This window comes from Bos grunniens, chromosome 27 (assembly GCF_055505025.1).
Source record: "Bos grunniens cultivar Pamir isolate PY7600 chromosome 27, Bosgru_T2T1.0, whole genome shotgun sequence".
In the NCBI taxonomy this organism is placed as follows: Eukaryota; Metazoa; Chordata; class Mammalia; order Artiodactyla; family Bovidae; genus Bos; species Bos grunniens.
The window spans coordinates 30,310,259-30,331,337 of NC_141191.1; the positions used below are offsets into that span (position 1 = coordinate 30,310,259).

The 21,079-nt window shown below is 42.2% G+C and overlaps 1 protein-coding gene across 24 annotated transcripts in view; it reads left to right on the forward strand.

The window, feature by feature from the left end:
* The window catches only part of NRG1 (neuregulin 1), a 1,145,505-nt gene extending 1,126,647 nt beyond the window's left edge, over window positions 1-18,858 (forward strand). For 11 of the 24 annotated variants that reach the window (XM_086380949.1, XM_086380952.1, XM_086380948.1 and 8 more), the window contains 5 exons: window positions 6,327-6,429; window positions 7,938-8,064; window positions 10,659-10,789; window positions 11,806-12,012; window positions 14,713-18,858. In XM_086380949.1, coding sequence (XP_086237075.1) covers window positions 6,327-6,429; window positions 7,938-8,064; window positions 10,659-10,789; window positions 11,806-12,012; window positions 14,713-15,367 — 1,223 coding nt within the window. In that variant the 3' untranslated portion in view covers window positions 15,368-18,858. Of the gene's footprint in view, window positions 1-1,339; window positions 1,364-6,326; window positions 6,430-7,937; window positions 8,065-10,658; window positions 10,790-11,805; window positions 12,013-14,151; window positions 14,294-14,712 lie in introns of all 24 variants that reach the window. The other 13 variants (XM_086380950.1, XM_086380951.1, XM_086380947.1 and 10 more) reach the window with 3 other exon arrangements.
* The last annotated feature ends 2,221 nt before the right edge of the window (window positions 18,859-21,079 follow it).

Here is a 21,079-nt window from a genome sequence, read left to right on the forward strand (position 1 = left end):
TATGAGGAGATCTGTTCATGTCCAAGCTGTTTTGGAAGAGAAGTACCCCTCCAGTGTGTGCTTTCAAACTGAAGAGATGCCCTGTCAGATTCTGGGACTGTCCTGGTATCTCTCTAGTCAGTGACCAAGGAAAAGAAATACAGACCACAGAACCCCTCTGTTTTCATCCTGCCCCACCTTCCCACCTGCCTTTCCACCCCCCACACACAAATAAGGGAGTCCTGAAGGGCCCCAGACGGTGACATTTGGTTAACAGTTTTTTGTTTCAAGAATGGAAAGCGTCACTTCTCGATTGTTTTTTTTTTTAATTTGCCTGATTTTCCCCACTTCTCCACTTGAGCCTGTGCAGGTCCGGCCAGTCCTGCAGTTCTGATGTGTCCTCAGTCAGGTGTGCTAGGACTGTGGGCTGGGGCGCACAGCTTCCAGCCCCCTCCCCTGGGCAGCGCTGCGGGCCCCCTGGGTGCCTACAGCCATCAGCTAGCATCTGGGCATCAGGGCTCAGCACTGGGAAGTGCCCATCTAATTGGCTCTTTGTGATTAGAGGAAGTGGTAAATTAAAATTAACCAAAGAACCCAGGAGTTGCATCCTCCCCCGCCTCCTTTTTTTTTTTAACCATTTGAAAAAGTGAGGCAGTCACTGCTATCCCATGCAGATGATACAGAAAACTGGAAGCAGGCTTCCAGTTGCCTCAGTGCCCTGGCTGGCTTTTCTGAGCCGAAGTGTTCTCCATGTCATACACATGATGGAGAGAGTGGAAGATCTGGGGGGAAAGGAAATAGTTTAAAAATAAGTAAATAATACAGCAGGAAATATTAGAGCATAGCTAGCCCCAATGAAAAATAGCGATCTAATGTGACAAAAATTTCCAACCTAATTGCTCCTCTTGGCTTCACCTCCCTGCTCTGCCACTCTCTGCCTTTGGGTAAAATGACTTCACCTCCCTGGAACTCCACGCCTGCCTTTTGAAAGCAGCAGGGTGAAATGATACCAAATGCCATCTCTGATGATAAATCCAGTCTTTTGATTCCCAGATAACGCATAGCATAGAGGAGGGGTCAGCCATTCACTTCTCCCTCAGTAAGGTCTTTTAAGGGTTAATAAATACCTACCGTGTGCTGGAATTTGCACACCTCTTGAAAGAGAAGTTCCCTCTGTGGACTCGTGGGGGCGTACCTGAGCACTGCTTCCTTAACCATCCACCGTTTGTCTGTTCGATGTGCACGCCTACAGAGCCGTAATAGTCGTGTGTAATGTGTTTTGGAGTGCAGTGTATTGCTCTTTTCTGAAACTTTTTCCCTTTCTTTCTTTTTTTTTGTTGTCAACTTTCTGCATTGGCAGAGCATCTTGGGATTGAATTTATGGGTATGGACCAATCATCATTCCTTTTAGCCTGCAGAATTTAGAGCCTATGAGCTGAAACCTTTATATTTCCCCCCTGTCTACTCTTACCTTTCAGTTCCTAACTAATTTCCTTTCTCTTTAGAAGGGATCATACAGCTATAACAATGATTTCTTTGCTTTCGATCTATGGTTAGTTTACCAACGAGGTACTGAGGGCAGCAGCTTTTAGATTCAAAACCTTCACTTAGAGTTGAAAATCGCCTTACTGGGTATAATTCACATACATCCCATGTTCCTTGACCCACTGATCGGATCTGACCATGCTGTTATTCCAGAGCTGGGTAAGTTGGAGTGATTCATAAGACTTTAGGAGGAACCAAGCCAGGGGCCTGAGAACAAAAGAAGCTTCACATACACAGACTTAAGAACACTCCGCATTTTCAGCTAATAGGAGCTTTATATACAATGTAAAAATCATCTATTCATATTGTAACCTAGAAAGCTCTTACACTGCAGCATAATATTACATACATTCCCTGATAGCTCAGATGGTAAAGAATCTGCCTGCAATGCAGGAGACCCCAGTTCAATTCCTGGGTTGGGAAGATCCCCTGGAGAAGAGAATGGTTACCCACTTCAGTATTCTGGCCTGGAGAATTCCATGGACTGTATATGGCTGAGCAACTTTCACTTTTCACTTTCAGACATGGATTACTCTAGTTTTCTGGAGATATATACAAGCACTGCACTAAGCTTCATTATCTTATGAGCAAAGAAAGAACAAAATGCCCTATGCTATTTTAGATGGAAATTCTAGCCATAAAAGAATTAAATTTGAGTCACCATATCCCAAGTAATCAAATACAAACTTTCATACTGTTCCCCAGTAGCTCAGCAGTAAAGAATCCACCTGCCAGTGCAGGAAACTCAACTTCTATCCCTGGATTGGAAAGATCCCCTGGAGAAGGAAATGGCCACCCACTCCAGTTTTCTTGCCTGGGAAATCCCATGGAAAGAGGAGCCTGGTGGGCTACAGTCCATGGAGTTGCAAAGAGTTGGATACAACTTAGCGACTAGTCAACATCCTAGATAGTTGGGAGAAAAGCCAGTCTTGGCAGGAAGGGGAAGCCATTTTGTCCTCCCGGAGGCTCTGCAGTGCAGGTCCCCAGGCTTCCTGAATGCTACAGCCCTGGAAGTGCGTATCAGTCAATAAAGCAATGTCCTGAATAAAGGACTATCTGGCCCCCAATCAGCTAGTGTCAGTGACATCATGCAACAAGAGCATCTTATAGCTGTTGCTTTCTTTTCAATGGTAACATCACAGTCTACACCTAATGTACTTTCCATAATCTGTGGAAAATGAGGGTGTTGCAAGCTGTCAGTTGCCAGGGATAGAAACTCAATTACTTGTACATTCCCCTCCCCCCAGAAAAAAAATTCCAAGAGAAAACTCTTCATGTGATAGGGAAAGCCCCACATTGGTGTAAGTGTTCCTTTGCACATCAGAGAATGTCACTCGAGAGTAAGGAGTACGAGAAGCCCCACCAACATCCCACGGGTGGCAGGTGGTCTACATGAGGGGCATTATCTATTCAGGTTACTTCCCTCAGGATGAAATTTATCCCACTTTTCAAAAGGCGTATTGGCCTTACCTGAAAGGAAGAAAAAAAAATCCCACCATCACCTCCCCTCTTCTCCCTAAAAGCATCCTTCCAGCGTTATCACTTTAAGGTCTAATTATTAAATTTAATATTTGTTTTCCCAAACAATGAAGTAGAGTGATGGCTTTTTCAGATACATGACCTCCCTCGGTAAGACCTGAAGGGTTTAGTAAAGGCACCCTGAGCTGATACCCACACACCTCTTACAGGAAAGGCTTCCAGAGGTTCCAGCCAGCCAGAACATTCCATCCTTAAGGAAAATCAGACCTTACAGGCCAATCAAAATTGAAACGGCCAAGGCTTCTCTCTCTCGACCTGGCCAGATCAGTCTGAAAAACGTGCTTGATCTGATTCATTTAATGCATCCAGCCAAACCATAAAGGCTCAGAAGTGTTTCGACTCATTAAGGCAGATCCACCAACAGGACTGAGGCATTCTTTTTTTCAACGCTGTCTCTAATTTGCTCTTGTCCAGTTGACCCTGTACCACAGGGAAAAAATAAGGGAGAAAAAGGAGGGTGGTTTTTTTTAAAAAAAATATTTTTTATATTATTGTTCACCAAGTATTTCTCCTTGAACATATTTATTTTGTGAGGGTCACCTGATTTAGGGAACCATTGAAAGATCTGATAGAAACTTGAAAATACGTAATGCATTCAGGCCATCTATAGAGTCCTAAGCCACATCCATGCTCTAGGGGCCTTGGTTTCAACTGGCTCATCTTAGCACTTCTGTTTTGTCCTTTGGCTTTGACTGGGCTGCCTTTCCGGTTCCATGATTGATTTTTCTGGGGAGAGTCATCTGCTGACATAACCGGGGGAAAATGAGCAAGTCATTATATGCCATTTCTTCACGAACCCTAGTCAGTCTATTCTTTTAGAATTAACAACCACCAAAAAACTTGCAAAAGACGGCACAATGCCTTCCCCACTTTTAGCCCTTGGATAGGTCCTCTTTTTGCAGTTTGGGGAAGCAGTTTCCCAGGTTTTTCTAAAGATAGAATTGGAAGATGGAAGCACTACCAGTGCTTGCCATTTGAAAAGAAGGAAAAATAGAGTAAGTAAAAGTACAGTAGGGTCTTCACTTTCTAGGCAGTGACGCTTTTACGCTCCTCTTTCTTAACCAATTCATCCCAAACAAAAGATTCCTGCTCTGCATTCTGCTTTCCCCAGAGAAGGACCAGTGGGGTGATGCCTTTGCTGCTTAGACTTAGTGCTAAAAACATCCAGGTGCCCGTTCGTTCCAGCCACATCAGCTCACAGATTAGCACCTTATGAAATTGAATTCCCTGTCCTGTGGCTCTAGGGGAAGGGAGGCAGCAGACACTCTCAATTAACATACAAGCATCCACACGCCACGTCCTCATTTGACTTACGCGGCACAGAAATAACGTGACAGGGCTCCATGTCTCCTGGTCCGTTGTCGCCCCCGCAATGCACCAGCTGCTTTGCTTTCTAATTGTGGCTGCCACGTGACCGCCAGCCTAGGTTAGGAGTTATGCTGTATGGGATAACCCTTCCAAATCTATATCCACCTTGCTTCCCACCCCAGCACTTCCTCCCTCTGGTTTTCTTTTATGTATTTATTTTTCCTCCCTTAGTATCAGGCATGCTGTGCCAGGAACCTCAGATGGCTCCTTCACTCTTTAACCTCGTTTTTCCCTCCTACCTGGCTTCCTCCTCTCTCCGTCATTCTGTCAGTCTGTCTGGCCTCTTGATTTGCTTTCTTTTCCTCTTCCAAACCTTTCTGTTTGTTTTCGTATAATCTCTGCAGCATTCTGGTCTTTTTTTTTACCCACTGACTATTTTCTCCTCCTCCTCCTCTTCCTGTTAATAATCAGTGATCTTATTAATTTGATTTGACAATGTTCCTGACCTGTTAACTGGAATTTGATTACCATGGGCTTGGCTTGTAGGAAATGTTTTTGTTTAATGATAAAGTCTGCTGTATCATAGAAATGGCATTGCACCTTTTTTCATTTCAAGAAGACTTCCGGCAACTTGCCCTCTCTCAGTAGAGGGAAAAAGAAAAAAACTGTGGCTGCTGAGACAGAGAATGTAAATTGAAATTGTTCCATAAGGCCCCATGTTGATACCCAGCTATGAGACCTTCATTGGTAAAATGTTTCCCAGTTCTTGACCAACTTGTTAATCAGAATAGCAAATGCAGCTTAGACTGCTTATTATGCATTGGTTAATTTCTCTTTCTCATTGAAGTTGTGAATATTTTCCAGTGGGTGTGACTAGACTGGTTGGAAGCTTCGTTCCTAAGAGGATCAGGTTCACCATTAAATCAGCCAATCTTACTAAGAACCTGACTACCATTCTATAAGCAATTTATCCCCCTCCAAAGCCGATTTGCAAATCGAAAACTTTCCATGAATCAGAAACTGGTTGCAGTGGGAGTATAGTAGTACCTTCATCTGAAATTTCTAAACATCCCACCTCCATGGTGCAACCGACATTAGCTAATTTTCCAACTTGTCCAATGCAGGAAGGTACAATCTATTCCAAATCTTGTATCATTTGTGCCAGTGGTTTTGTAGTGTCATAAACTAGATCTCTAAGTACAACTGGTGAAGTCATAATTGTTCCTCAAAGGACAAGTCTTCCTCGCGGCCCAAGACTATCCCATCCATCTTACTGGAGTTTCTCTGATACAGTGCTGAGCTACTCCATGTCCAGCTGCTTCTGTCCCCGTTTTCCTATTAAATCATAGGAATCCTGCCTCAGTTTTGTTTCTAACTACAAGTCAAGCTCATGTTTGCAAATGTCTTTGAGTTTTCTTTTCTTTTTTTGTTTTAAGTTAAAAGTGGTTCTTTGTAAAGACCACGGGAATAGGACCTAGCTGGGAAATCAAAAAAGGCTTGGGATGGGGGAGGGGAGGGGACAGGAAGCTGGGAAGAAGGGGGAAGGGGAAGGTCCCAGTGGTGCCGATGCCACCTCCTTTTATTGGCATCAATTCCTGTTGTCTTTGCAAGAGATTTTTTTTTAAATAAATTCTACAATTTTAACCAAAATCGTTATTTTACCATTAATGTTTATGGTTTGTCAGTTTAGTACGCATCTATGGCTTAACATTAAAGTCATTGAATAGATCGTAGTTTTTTTATTATAAATGGCCCTCCAATGGGCTTTGCAGCTTTATGCTCAAAATGTGGTGCAGAGAATGCTGCACCTTAAGTCTTATCTGCCGAAGGAATGAATTGTCCCGTGTGTATTTTCTTGTGAACATGGACAATGCAGCATGCCAACTCTTCAGTTGTAAGTCCGGGCGAGGGTCAGGGACCTAGCTTCGCTGACGTCTGTTCTCATCCCTTTCCAGAAGCGGAGGAGCTCTACCAGAAGAGAGTGCTCACCATTACCGGCATTTGCATCGCGCTGCTCGTGGTTGGCATCATGTGTGTGGTGGCCTACTGCAAAACCAAGTAAACACCTCCCCGGCCTCCTTCCCCCTGAGCTCACAGGCAGCCTGGGCGGCAAAGGCTCGGCAGAAACCAGGCTCCACAGCCTTGTCCTGGAAGATTAGAAGGGCAGGGGGATTTCCGCCTTATTTTTGGTCCTGAATAACCCATTCAAGGACCTTCCTAACCACAGGCATTAGAAAGCTTTGCCTATTTGTGCGAAAATGTTCAGAAGACTTTTGCTTATGGACCACAGTCCCGTGACCCAAGAAAAGGGTTGGAGGGACAGGGTTACATAGGGACCCACGCGGGTGTCTGTGGATGTGGGTCCCTCCTGAAAGTGTGGTGGGTACCACAAGTGAGCTTGTCATCTCAATTCTGAAGACACGTCCAATCTGCACTCAGACATAGGGGACAATGGAGGCGTTTGGTGGCGTTTGAAAGGCAGGCATTTTTAAAAACCATGATGGAGTTTTCAGTTGCATCCAGTCAGTTGCATCCAGTTCAAATTCTCCCACAGTGTGAGATTTACAAAAGGTCTCTCACGGGAGGAGAAGCAAGCAAAACTTGCTTTGAAAGAATAAAAGAGAAAACATGAAAATAGATTTGTGTTCACTTTGTTGGCTGTTGAAGCTGGGTCCTTGTTAACAAATATGATTATATGATATGAATTCGTTTCACTTTTGTATCATATGTAAAATTTCTACTTTGAAATAATGCTATTCACAGTTTTATTTTATTTTGTCGTTTCATCACATAAACTCTCATGCCAAAACTAGTCATGGGAATATTATTATGATCTCAATTGAGGAACACAGACAATCTGCATTTATGCCATAGAAACAAGGACATGGATGGCATTTCCTTAATGTCCCGGGATGTAGCGTGTTGCCAGAATCAAGCAAGCGATAGAGAAAAATAAACCTTCATGGAATCCATCTTATGAGTCTTACTAGATTCAGTCTCAATATTTGAATATTCATTACCTAGTTATACAAAAATGTACTAGAATAGGATCATGTTATAATTGTGCCAAAATCTTCTGGCAAAAGATGTACACATTTTCACTCACATACACACACTATGATACACAGATTCAAAAGTAACTCCATTTTCTTCAAAGACACACAGACAGGCAAAACTATAAATGAAATCAGCTTTATCAATTGCACAGCATGAATTGTAACCTAAGACACACAACCATCTGTAAGACTTGGGCAAAGATGGAGTGATTATGAAAGGCTGAGTTTTAGCCAAATCTCAACTTGACGTTTCTCGTCTTCTCCTCTGTTTTTTCCTTATCTCTCAGCAGTCCAGTTCCATTTCTATAAGAATCCCACCGGCTTCTTCAGTCTATTTGCCAAGAACAGATGACTCCACTTCGGAGATGGGGTGGCATGCCCTCTCTCTACCTCTCTCCCCACAAATCCACTGTCTTGAGTGTTGTGTTGGTAGAAGAAAGAACTGACTGCACTGAAAAATGTAAATAATTAGGAAAAAAATAAATCAGTGCTCCATTTTTCCCTATGCAGGAAACAACGGAAAAAGCTTCATGACCGGCTTCGGCAGAGCCTTCGGTCTGAAAGAAACACCATGATGAACGTAGCCAACGGGCCCCACCACCCCAATCCGCCCCCCGAGAATGTGCAGCTGGTGAATGTATGTTGACTCTGCCCAGTGGGAAAGTTCAGCATCTCTCCTCTGTTCAGGCACCTTGAAGTTTATTTTCTAAAGCTCTTAGGCTCTTAGCTGCTGCCATTAATCACCAGGGCTTCCAGGAAGCCAAGTTTTCGCCGAGAGAAAATAATGGGAACATTTTTTAAAGTGGATTTGGTGACTGTAAAACCAGCACATTTCCTCTTATAAAGTGTTCATTAACGGGTCGGAATAATAATGTTGGGTTTGTTCTGTAAGGAAGCCATAACCAGAAGATAGAGCAGAGAAAAAAACACAAAGAAAATAATAAAACTCATGATACAAGAATCAGAAGGAAATGTTTTATTTTTTTATACTTGGGAAATGAAGGCTGCTTGAGTCTATCTAACTAATTAGCACTGATAACTGAGCTAAAGGCTCTAGAATCCTTTTTTTTTTAATTAGAGGCATTTTGAGGTGCCTGATGATTTACTGATTCTGAGAAGGGAGATATTAGGCCATGGAAAATGTTAAGGGCATTACCAGACTTGCTTCTCAGTAGCCAAAACAGAAGAATTTAATACTTTCTAATTCCTTGACTCTTTCTACAAGATACCAAACCCTTTGGAGGAAATATATCCTTCACCATTCAAAGATGTTTTTTTAAAATTTACCAATCATCTAGCTTTTAAATATAATGAAGTCATTAAGTATTAGATTCAGAGAATCTTTAGATAGCATCTTCCAAAGCTCCCCCTGGTTTTTTTACAGATAGGGTAAGTCCTTTACATATGAACAAGTTCCATGTGAACAAGTTCTTATTTGTAAATCCAATTTGTTGGTAAGTCCAACAAAGTTAGCCTACATACCCAACTAACACAACCGGCTATATAGTACTATAATAGGTTTATAATCCGTTCACATCTTTTTGAAAGTTTGCAACTTGAAGGTTCTTATGTAGGGGACTTACCATAAGAGCCAAGGCAGAACGGAACTCAGCTTTCCTGGTTTCTGGAGTATTACTCTTCCTACTTCACCATCATTCTTGTTTTGTTTTCATTTCCCTTAGATGATTGGCTTTTTATAAGCAGAGCTGGAAGAGTATATGACAGTACCATTTTCAGTCTTATAGTCAAAGATGAATTTTGTGTGGAGCAAATATATCAAAAGACCCAAGTTCAGGGTTGCTAGTAGTTCAACCACCAGGAAGTCAGAAGACTGTTACATGCTGATAAATTAACATCCTTCACTACCAGTGAAGTAGTTAAGGATGAAGTAGTTAAGGAAAGGATGAAGTAACATCCTTTCCTCCCCCTACCAGTGTGTTCATTAGAATGTTCTGCACAGTTGCTAAGTACATTCTCTGTTGACATACCTATAGTCTGTCATGGTGTGTGTTATAATATAGAGGAGGCAGAATGACTGCCTGAATTCTGATCATGGCTCAAGCTACATGACTGTGAGCTTTAACTTTTCTAACCCCTATTTCATCATAAAAATAATACCTACTTCAAAAAGTTCCAGTGGGCATTAAGAAAATAATCCACATAATCAATCCATTAGCCCAGTGACAGTTGGTGAGTGTTGTATAATTGTTAAATATTATTTTCATTAGATTCACTGAGCTTACATTGCCTTCCAGGGAACAAGAGTCATTTGTTACACAGACTAAAAATAGCTCATTACATATGACAACACCATCTTTTCCTTAAAGCAAAGATCCACATGGAATAAACCTTTCTATGGTTAAGATAACCAGCTAGAGTTTCAAGTATAATTCAGATTGTATTGTTTTTGTTTCCATGAATATATCAGTTTCTTTTAGAGCCCATAACCTATCAGATCATCAAATGTCCTATTTCATCTAAGACTATTCCTATGCATGTCTTTTCCCATTACTTAACTCAATTTGGTGTAAATACGAACAGTGTTTAAAAGAAAATTTTAAAATGTCCCTCTCTTACTAATAAAGGTGGTAATAACTACTGTGATTCAGTGGTGAAAAATAAAGTAGAATCTATTTGTACCAAATATAAGAGCCACTATCTATTGTATGGCTTGTCAAGGTTTATAACATTGGCCACTGTTATAAATTCTTCAAATCTCTCAGTAGCCTTGTTAGTCTTACCATGGACAATGAGGTAAAAATTTCAATGATACCATTAGAGCAACATGGATGCTGGGAAATCGAAAGAGAAATGTAGATTCAAAACATAGAGATTATTTTTAAAATTCTTCTAATGACTTAAAATTTAAAATAAGACAAAAATTTCTGTGCTTGCAACAGCTTACAAAGTAAGTACTGTGAAGGTGTTTGTATTGAATTCTAGTCATGTTATCAGTTGGAAACGAAAGAGAAGAAACAGGTCTTCTCTGATAAAATGTAGTTGTTAAAGTAGAACCTACATTGTGTGTGTATATCCAAAGAGATTTTCATGAATTCTATTTATCTAATTTAAAGATCATACTAACCAGGATAGGCTTTGCCATATGGCCACTGGAGAAATAGAGCTTATTATGCAGCATGTGTATTAGAAGAGTAGATTTGTGTGTGTATGTGACATTGTTAGAATTTTGACTTCCCTAAATCTTCAAGTTGTGTCTCTTTGTTTATCCAGCAATACGTATCTAAAAATGTCATCTCTAGTGAGCATATTGTTGAGAGAGAGGCGGAGACGTCTTTTTCCACCAGTCACTACACTTCGACAGCTCATCATTCCACTACTGTCACTCAGACTCCCAGTCACAGGTATGAGAATAAAAAGCTGCGTGACATTTCTCCAAGAACTAATATTTACATGTTCCCTTTTGTTCTCCCTGCCTACGAAAGGAACAGGAGGTACTTATAAGGCAGTGCGGTCCTGTAGTGCATATGATTTGGAACAAAAACAGGCTTTGGACATCCAATTGACTCTGCCACTAATTGCTATTTGAATCTGACCCTCAACTTTTCTGTCACCAAAACAAGGGGAAGTAATACCCACCTTACAGTATTGTTATTCCCCATTTTAGAGATTGTCTTTTTTCATGCCTGACCATTTGCAGAACTGCTGTTATTGTTACTCAGTCACTAAGTCCTGTCCAACTCTTTGTGACCCCATGGACTATAGCCCGCCAGGCTCCTCTGTCCTCCACTGTCTCCCAGAGTTTGCTCAAATTCATGTCCATTGAGTCAGTGCTGCTATCTTACCGTCTCATCCTCTGGCGCCTGCTTCTCCTTTCACCTTCAGTCTTCCATAGCATCAGGGTCTTTTCCAATGAATTGCTATACTGAAAAGAGTTTGTCTAAGATACTATATAATACTTAGAAGCTGACTTCTTCCAGTGGTTGGATTGCCCTGGAATAGCACATGAAAACTGGTTACCTAGCTGAACCTCAAACTCTCAAACGCTCTGGTGATATCTGAGCGCGTACTGCCAAGGGCAGCACTAGACTTCCAAATGGAGCATATAAGACCAGGGTATCCTTAATCTAAGACGCTCAAGAACAGAGAGACTCTAAAAATATTTAGTACAAAATGGCATTTGTTTAATGTGTGTTGAATGGGTGAACATGTAAATAAAGTGTATCCTTGCAAAGCTAACCTAAATCACAATCCTATGCATCACAAGCATCTTAATAGACAGTCCCGTTCTGAGACAAGTAATGCCAGCGTGAAACATCAGTCATTTGCAAGATTTGTCACTTCCCTCCCTTTCATGTCCATGTGTGCATAGAATTAAAAATCTCCCTCTCTGTCTCTGCCTCTCACACTTCCCCTGTAGCTGGAGCAATGGACACACTGAAAGCATCATTTCGGAAAGCCACTCTGTCATCGTGATGTCATCCGTAGAAAACAGTAGGCACAGCAGCCCCACTGGGGGCCCGAGAGGACGTCTCAATGGCTTGGGAGGCCCTCGTGAATGTAACAGCTTCCTCAGGCATGCCAGAGAAACCCCTGACTCCTACCGAGACTCTCCTCATAGTGAAAGGTAAAACCGAAGGGCAAAGCTACTGCAGAGAAGAAAGCACCCCAGTAAGAGAATCCCCGTGAGCACCTGCTCTCCCACCTAAGGAAGCTGCTCTCATGAGAATAAGGGGCGCCAGTTGCCTGGTCTAGGAGTGATCCTAGTTGATGAAGGCATTTTTTGGTTTGACTGAACTCATTTCTTCCGAGCTTCTCGCATCATCCCAGTGGCTGACAGGCAACAAACTCTTAAAAGAGCTGGAATGATTTGATGTGGAAGGTGCAGCAGTTTTGGAGTTCCCAGCTTTGACCTTAGGCTCAGACCCTCTGGGGGAGTCTCAGTTTCCTCAACTGGAACTTGAGAACACTGGCCTCAGTGATCGATCAGGACCCTTCTAGAATCCTAAGTGGCCAGTTACCCAAAGTCTGGTCAATCTGGCCTCCTGTTCTCATGAGCTAACCCTTTCTTACCTTCCAGCCTCAGTTAAATCAGATCAAGGGCTGTGACCTTGCCAACTGTCCTGGGGATGGCTTGCGTTCCAGCAGACAGTATCCCTTTGTGAAATTCCAGCAAGGAATGCATCCATCAATCTCCTGTCCACTGCGGCTCGCAGTCTTCACAGGAGGTTTTCAAAGCAGATATTGCCTTTGATGTGGCTTTTATTCCAGAATGTGTTGGCTTTCTTCTGGGGCTATTGGGTTGGGTGGGGGAAGTCAAGACAAACGTAAAATAAAGATCAGAAGAAAGTAACCTGAAAGAGATGCTTAATAGCATTACTGAATTCATAGATTCTCCCAATCCATTCTCACCTAAAGTGGGGGAGAAAATTATACCCACCCAGCATTCCTAGTCCATCAAGAAGCTGTTACTCATTTGTTTTCAAATCCAGCAGGGTGTTGTCTGTTTGTTGGTTTACTTTATTGTTTTCTCAGTCCAATCTCTGGCCACTTGCTAAAAGGTTTACATAATGTCGAAGTCATACTTGGTTTTCATGGGTGGAGATGATTTGGGTACACTCCTTCGCTCATACAGCAAAGGATGACCAGTTTGGAGCCGGCAGGTCACTTAGAGCCTACTTATTACTTTTTCAAGGGCCTTTACTCCAAAATGGCTTTTCAGAATTTTATGGAATTAGTGATTGCTCTGACTCATCTATGAAAAAGTAAGCTTGGTCCAAAGCTGGTTTAAAACATCAGCCTTAAATTCATGTAAGTGTATATGTATTAAGCCTGTTTCGATTCAATCCTTTTAGAAACTTGAGAGAGAACATAGGGATAAATTCTTTCTCCATCACCACAGGTGATGTTTATCTTTAAAGGTTGACATTTTCCTGCTGGGATAGGCTTCCTTTTATACCCCAGGTATTATTTAGGCCATCAGAATGTACCTAGCATCCTGGAGAAAAACAATGAAGCCGTGCTATGGTCTGGTTGAATCTGGATTAGCATTTCTCAGAGAGCTTAATTTAAGTATCCCCAAAATAATAAGTCTGGAGACTCGAGCCCCAGATATTTCCATCTGGAGACACTTTCCCATTTTAGACACAGTCAGATCTCACATCTGTATGACTCAGCATCATGGATGGCAAGCAGGAGGGTTAATAGGTTTCTTGTTCCTGTTAGCTGGAGATGAGAAGACAGCGTCCTGTGTCATCACAGGTCATGTCAAATTAGACTCTGCAAATGCCAACGTGAAGGAAAGAGTCCTTTAGTGCTACGCATTGGTGACATTTTTATCTAAGCTGAGAAATGTGACTCGGAATAAGCCACATCCTTCTCAGTGCCACCTAAGGTCTTCTTGTTTTGGGGGAAGAAAGCACGGTATGGTAAAAACAGTGCACTCGATGTCTTGACAACAAGATTTCCTGAGCGTTATCAAACATAGCACAACATAAGGTGACATGGTACAGCCCACCTTTGAGCAGTCAGTAAAGATAAGCCAGAGCTGGATACAGCAGTGGGTTTTGGAAGAGAGGTAGACCAGGGATTGGACATAACGATGAAGCCAAGCGTCAGCTATCTTTGAATGTCATGGTCAGTGGGATATAGAGTTGCAAATGGAATGTTAAGAAGTCGCATTTCATGGAAAAGTTAAAAGCGCACAAATGTGTTACGCTGTTTTCAGGAATAAATCTAAGTTACTATGCTCTTTTTTTTTCATAAGACATAACCTTATAGCTGAGCTAAGGAGAAACAAGGCCCACAGATCCAAATGCATGCAGATCCAGCTTTCCGCAACTCATCTTAGAGCTTCTTCCATTCCCCATTTGGGCTTCATTCTCTAAGACCCCTTGGCCTTTAGGAAGGTATAGTATTTAAGTAATACTTCTTCCCCTTCCAAATCCCCGAGCCTTGGTCCTTACAAACTGAGAGGTTTCCAGGACCCTGTGCCCTCTTGTCTTAACTCACATGCTTTTATTGAAAATCATGATTAAAAAAATAAAATCACGATGAGATGGAAACAAATCTCAAACGCTTTGCTAAGCCAGGCAATTTAGCTAATCTTTGCATGCACTCCTGTGAGGAGACTCTTGACCACCTAATTGGAGATTCCAAATGTCCTAGTGTAAAACCTGAGATGTCTACAATGAAGAGAATTACTCTGTTGTCTGATGATGATATCTGATGATAAGAGAATGACCTCTGCCCCCTGACCCCCCCACCCCTCACTCTCTGCCTCTCTCATTGCACCGCACTTACGCTGGGGTCTTCTGTGCTCACACAGGTATGTATCAGCAATGACCACCCCGGCTCGTATGTCACCTGTAGATTTCCACACGCCAAGCTCCCCCAAGTCACCCCCTTCGGAAATGTCCCCGCCCGTGTCCAGCACGACGGTCTCCATGCCCTCCATGGCGGTCAGTCCCTTCGTGGAAGAGGAGAGACCCCTGCTCCTTGTGACGCCACCACGGCTGCGGGAGAAGTATGACCACCACGCCCAGCAATTCAACTCGTTCCACTGCAACCCCGCGCATGAGAGCAACAGCCTGCCCCCCAGCCCCTTGAGGATAGTGGAGGATGAGGAATATGAAACGACCCAGGAGTACGAACCAGCTCAAGAGCCGGTTAAGAAACTCACCAACAGCAGCCGGCGGGCCAAAAGAACCAAGCCCAATGGTCACATTGCCCACAGGTTGGAAATGGACAACAACACAGGCGCTGACAGCAGTAACTCAGAGAGCGAAACAGAGGATGAAAGAGTAGGAGAAGATACGCCTTTCCTGGCCATACAGAACCCCCTGGCAGCCAGTCTCGAGGCGGCCCCTGCCTTCCGCCTGGTCGACAGCAGGACTAACCCAACAGGCCGCTTCTCTCCGCAGGAAGAATTGCAGGCCAGGCTCTCCGGTGTAATCGCTAACCAAGACCCTATCGCTGTCTAAAACCGAAATACACCCATAGATTCACCTGTAAAACTTTATTTTATATAATAAAGTATTCCACCTTAAATTAAACAATTTATTTTATTTTAGCAGTTCTGCAAATAGAAAACAGGAAAAAAAAAACTTTTATAAATTAAATATATGTATGTACAAATGTGTTATGTGCCATATGTAGCAATTTTTTTACAGTATTTCCAAACGAGAAAGATATCAATGGTGCCTTTATGTTATGTTATGTCCAGAGCAAGTTTTGTACCATTCCGTGACTGCTTTTTCACAGTATTTCAGCAACCCTCCACCCCATAATATTCTGTTTTTTGCTGGCTTCTCGTGCATTGCATTATGATGTTGACTGGATGTATGATTTACAAGATTTGCACCTGTCGCTCTGTTTGCTTCGAGTAGTACTCAATCAGGATGTCTTGTAATGGCGCATCCATCCAATACTCCCCCTCTGTATGAGATTTTTCTTTTGCTTTCCGTATGTGAAATGAGTTGTGTCTACTCTGCCAGCCAAAGGTTTGCTTCACTGGGCTCTGAGATAATAGTAGATCCAGCAGCATGCTACTATTAATTACAGCAGGAAACTGCATTAAGTCATGTTACATATTAGGAAGAAAGTAATATTGTGATTTTTTCAAAAACTATATTATTCATCAGAAGACAGCTTGCTCTGACTTAAAAGGAGCTACCATTTACTTTATGCGGATTGATTTTTCTCAACAAAAGAAAAAAAACAAGTTTTGGGGCTAGCACGCCAAGTGGATGCTGGCTAGCGATCAGGGTGAGGTCCAGCCCTAAGCTGAGGACTCGCTTTCACTTTCTCTCTCTGGGGGAATGATACAGCGGCTCATCTAATTGAAGAGCAAACCATGGCTGGAAAAGGTGCAATCATTCTTGACTTGTGTTTTTTCACTGATTTGGGAGCTAGTGATTGGTTGTGTCTTCTCGGCTCAAGGACAGACGTGTTATGGCACAAAACCCCCCAGCTTCAACAGCACACTCAGCAATTTGTCTGGAATACTTCTGGAATGAAGTGTGCCTGTTGTATACGGCAGTGACATCATTATACAGGACTAGTTCTGCCGTAGATTGTCTAGAGGAGGAAACATGTGGAAGACACAGGGGAAGAGTGGCCATGTGACCCGGTGTGTCATTTTTTAAGTTTTTTTTTTTTTGCCCATTCCTTTGTCCGCATTATTCTTTTCTTGTTTTTCAATCTCACCTTGATTAGATCGTACTATGCATGAACATTTTTGTCAGGAATGGCCCGTGTGCATGTCATTTGTGATTAGGAAGAACCTCCCATGAACAAGGATGCATCAAGAAACAGCAGTAGTCTCTGAAAGATTGCACCTTTCCTTGCAGAAATGACCCCCACGTGTGCTAACCTCTCCGTTGGCAGCTGTATCATCCATTTTCCCCCTTTCTTACTTTTTGCTTTACTGTCAACAAAAATAGGATTAAGATGGGTCCGCCTTTGGCACGTCCTCTCGTGGTAAGCAATCCAAGGAAGGTCCATAGGTAAAATACTTGAAATAACTGCTAATCCAGGAAAAGAAGAGAATTTTATAAAATATTGTAGTCCCATGTCTGTCAAGTTGGGCTGGAGGTTTACTTAGGTTCCAAGCGGCCTCCTAGGAGCCATGGGACAAAGTGGGGAGATAGGTTAGCAGGGGGTTCAAAATACCAGCCGTGAATTTAAGGAGAGGGACTCTGTTGATTGCAAGTAAATGGAGTCTATTTCTTCACCACATCTCTATGTTAAAATCCAAAGGAAGAAGGGATATGCAAAGAGATCTTAGAAGAAAAGTGCAGGCTGAGCATGAGTCATGTCATCGAGCTCCTAAGTGTTTCTACAGTTCACAGACAGCGTCTATGGACCCTTGGCATTTCGTATCCCAAGCGTCCTTCATGCTTCCATGCCACTTTCTCTGTGCTCAGAAGTGTCCTCGTGTGCTTGTTCACCTTTCCAAAGGAGCCCTTGACAACTCCCCAAGTTGCACTGATTTCCCAATTCTGTAAAATCAGTAAGCTCACAGCAGGGGAAAGAAAAGTCAACCCCAAGAAGTTCTCCAAATTATTCTCAATTGCCTTTGAAGACCTGGACTCCTTCTTAGGCTATTTCAATTAAAAAAAAAAAAAAAATCCTACCATAATTAAAACTCTAGAATTTTAGTTTCAAATTCTTCAGGCATGGGAGCGTTGTTCTGAAGAATTTCAGGAATAAATAAAATCTTTGATCGAGAGCAAGAAACAACATGTTCCTCAGTATGAAAAATCTCTGTCAATTTTCAGGTTGCAAAAACAGATGACAATTGAGGACAAGAGGAAGTTTTCTTTCCAACTTGGTTCTGGTCACTCATCAAGGTGACATATATCAGTTAGGACAGGCTTTCTGTCCATAGAATGATAGATTTCCTTCATAGGAAAGGCCAGCAGGCTACTCGGGGCTCCCTGCTGTGGCCACCAGATTTGTGTCCACAGGGGCATCTCTGGGATGTTCAAATGCCACCATCCCTGTTTATAAACTCAGGAGTGCAGTGGCAATGCAAAGAAAGCATGTGAACCAACATTCCCAGCCTAAGGGAAGCCTCTCTGGGTCTTCAGATGGTGGAAATTGCTGAGACGTTTGACAGTGACTTTGTTTCCTGGGTCTGAGATCATGTCCCGTTGAGGAAGATGCAGGGGAGAGTAGAATATGAAAAATGCCTTTTTATTACTCCGGGTTCCTTTCACATCCTGCTCTCCCTCCTTGCCTGGTAGGACTTTTATTTCTGAGAGTGTCTGGACAGTCTCCTGCTTTCTACAAAATGGCACTCTGCCTGGGAATTTGTGAATGTGTCCCAAAGACCAATATGCCATATCTTCCTTAAGTGTGACTGTCATGATAGAGTTTATCCAGGGTCATTTGCTCTGTAACTTTTTTTTTTTTTAGCCTGGGTTGAAAGGTATATGGCTCACATTGGTAAAAATATAAAATACCTAGTTTTTTTAGTCCTGGCTGCATCCCACCAGCCACAAAGATGTCTATCCACAAAGGCCCATGAAACATTGCAGAGAAATGCAGACAAAAGGAAATGGCCACATATCACAAGTTCTATTATATATTCTTTTGTAAATACACATTGTACATGACTTGGATGTGTTCCTAAATCATTTACTGTCTTTATGAGTTCATGTCAGTTTCTTTTTTTTTTTTTAACTCTTAACTTACTGTGTAACATTGTAAATAACATAATGTCCTTTATTATTTATATTTAAACATCTAACATAGAGTTGTTTTCATATAAGTTTAAGATAAATGTCAAAAATATATGTTTTTTGGTTTTTCTTTGCTTTAAAGTTATGTATCTTTTCCTTTTGCTTTTTTTTTTAAGAATAATTTATTGTTCAGGAGAAAGAATGTATATGTAACTGAATCTATTTGAAGAATGCACATTTGAAGGCCGTGAGGTACTGATAAACTAAAGAATTTATTATCCAAAATACTAAGCAATAAGTAATTGTGATTTATTTAAGGTTTTGTCCATTGTCCATGAAAGACATACTGCAATAAAGATGCTGCTCTGCGGAGATCTGGGAGCGTGGGTCAGCAGACGAAGGGCCCAGTCTGTTAGACCAGCACCTTGCCTTTTACTGTGACGGCTGTGCTAATTCAGGACCCTGTTGGATGGATCCCGTGTTCATCTTGTCTTCCATTGCTTTTGCCCCCCTGCCTGTCCTCACATCATCTCCTGCCTGTCGGTTCCGCTTACCACTGTGTTCCTTGCTGAAGGAACCACAACCAAGCAATATGACTTTTTTACATAAGAGCATAGACAGGACATCATAGGGCCTGATTGCCTGGATCCCGATTGTCCCCATGTTCTGTAGAGACAGCATGTAATTTCTTCCAGCTCATGGAAATGTCAGTATGGAAACCCATTCAGTCGTGAGACGGAAACATGTTACCGTGGTCCAGAGGATCCGGTGGCCACCACGGCTCAAAGGCAGCCAGTCAGAACGGGGCCCTGCTAAGCTCTCCTAGAGCTTAAGTGAGTGTGCTTTCTCCATCTGGTCTATGATTGAGCGATTCGCAGTTCTAAGAGGAAATAAGGCTAAATTGGGTTCTTTCCTCCTCATTCTATCAGTAAATCAAGCTCAGTGTCCATCTTACTGCTCAGGGAAGGACCTAGGCATGAGAAATGTCCTGCATTCTAAGACTCAGTCATAGGAGTGAGGATATTCCTTCTCTTCTTGAAATTAGCCTCAACAAAAGCCATATTTTAGCAAATAGATATTTGCATGAGTGATACTTTTTGTATATTTCAAGCATCTTGCTCATTATTCCAAATAGGGTTGGGACTTCCAAAGTGTATGCAATTGAGGTCAGCAGTTCTTTGGGGTGACCATCGGCCTCCTTTGGAGTCTGAGGGTACCCTGAGTCTTCTCACCTCCGTATCTGTATGAAATCCTATTACCTAGTGAAAGATCCACTAGCATCATTTCCAAAGCCATCTGGATGTCTAGGAGATTCAAGGAGGGGCCTTTGTGCTAGTTTTTTCTATTGGTATTACTGAATTTTTTAAGCTATTCAGAATCCTCATATTTCTGTTAACATTGATATGCACACAAATAAACACACACACACACAAGCACTTACAAATTTTTAACACACTCTGCTAAAGTCATGACATTCACTCACGTGTCCAATCCACCCATGCAGCCATTGAGCAAATCAAGGAGTGCACAGAATACTTAAAAATTAAAGGTGAAGACACTTCCCTTTGTATTCAGCTTTCAACTAAGGCTTGGTCCATCCCCGGAATTGAAAATTACAGGCAGCTGTCTTAGACATTTGGGTTATAACTGAGTCCTTGCGTGCTCAGTCGCTTCAGTTATGTCTGACCCTTTGCGACACTTTGCACTGTAGCCTTCTGGGCTCCTCTGTCCATGGGATTCTTCAGGCAAGAATACAGGAGTGGGTTGCCATGCCCTCCTTAAGATACATTGATATTGGAGACAGAAGCATGGGTAATGGAGGGTGGTGTGGAGACAGCAAAGATTCACTCACGTCCACATTCAATATCTGGATAATGATTACAATCCTCCATTTATTTTAACCGTGTAGACACCTGAATGTCGCACAGGCCAGCTTTGCAAACTAGCAAACAGTCTGTCTTTCCAACCTAATATCCTCCCCATCATTAGATTTCTTGGCTCTCCGTCCTTACGATAAATGACAAAGGGACTTAATGTCAGAGATTTGGGGTGATGTGAGGCAATTCTGAAATCTAGAGGTTTGGGATGCTGGATGGAGTGGAAATTGTTGATGATCTCATGTAGTATCACTTTGCACTCTGACTTGCTCTTTCTGTAATGGATGGAATAAAGTAAATTGATGGAAATTCTTGCTCCAAAAGATTAATTTAGAAACAGAAAAGCTTTCCGTTTACGAGAGAACCTTTCTGCTGCTCTAGGAAGCTGCCGTATTCTTAACCTTTAAGAAAGGTTAACCTTGGAAAGAGTAGTCAGACCCACTTCTGTGTGTACCTGTGGCTCCTATTAATCTCCTGACATAACAGTTGGACCTCTCCAGTGAGCTATTGGTTTTGAACTTCAAGCTCCCAAATATCACCCACCAGGGAGACAGGAAAAGGCATTTCTTTTTTAACCTGGAGAAAATCTATCATGATCTACCTAATCCTTTTAAAAACACATCAGGATAGG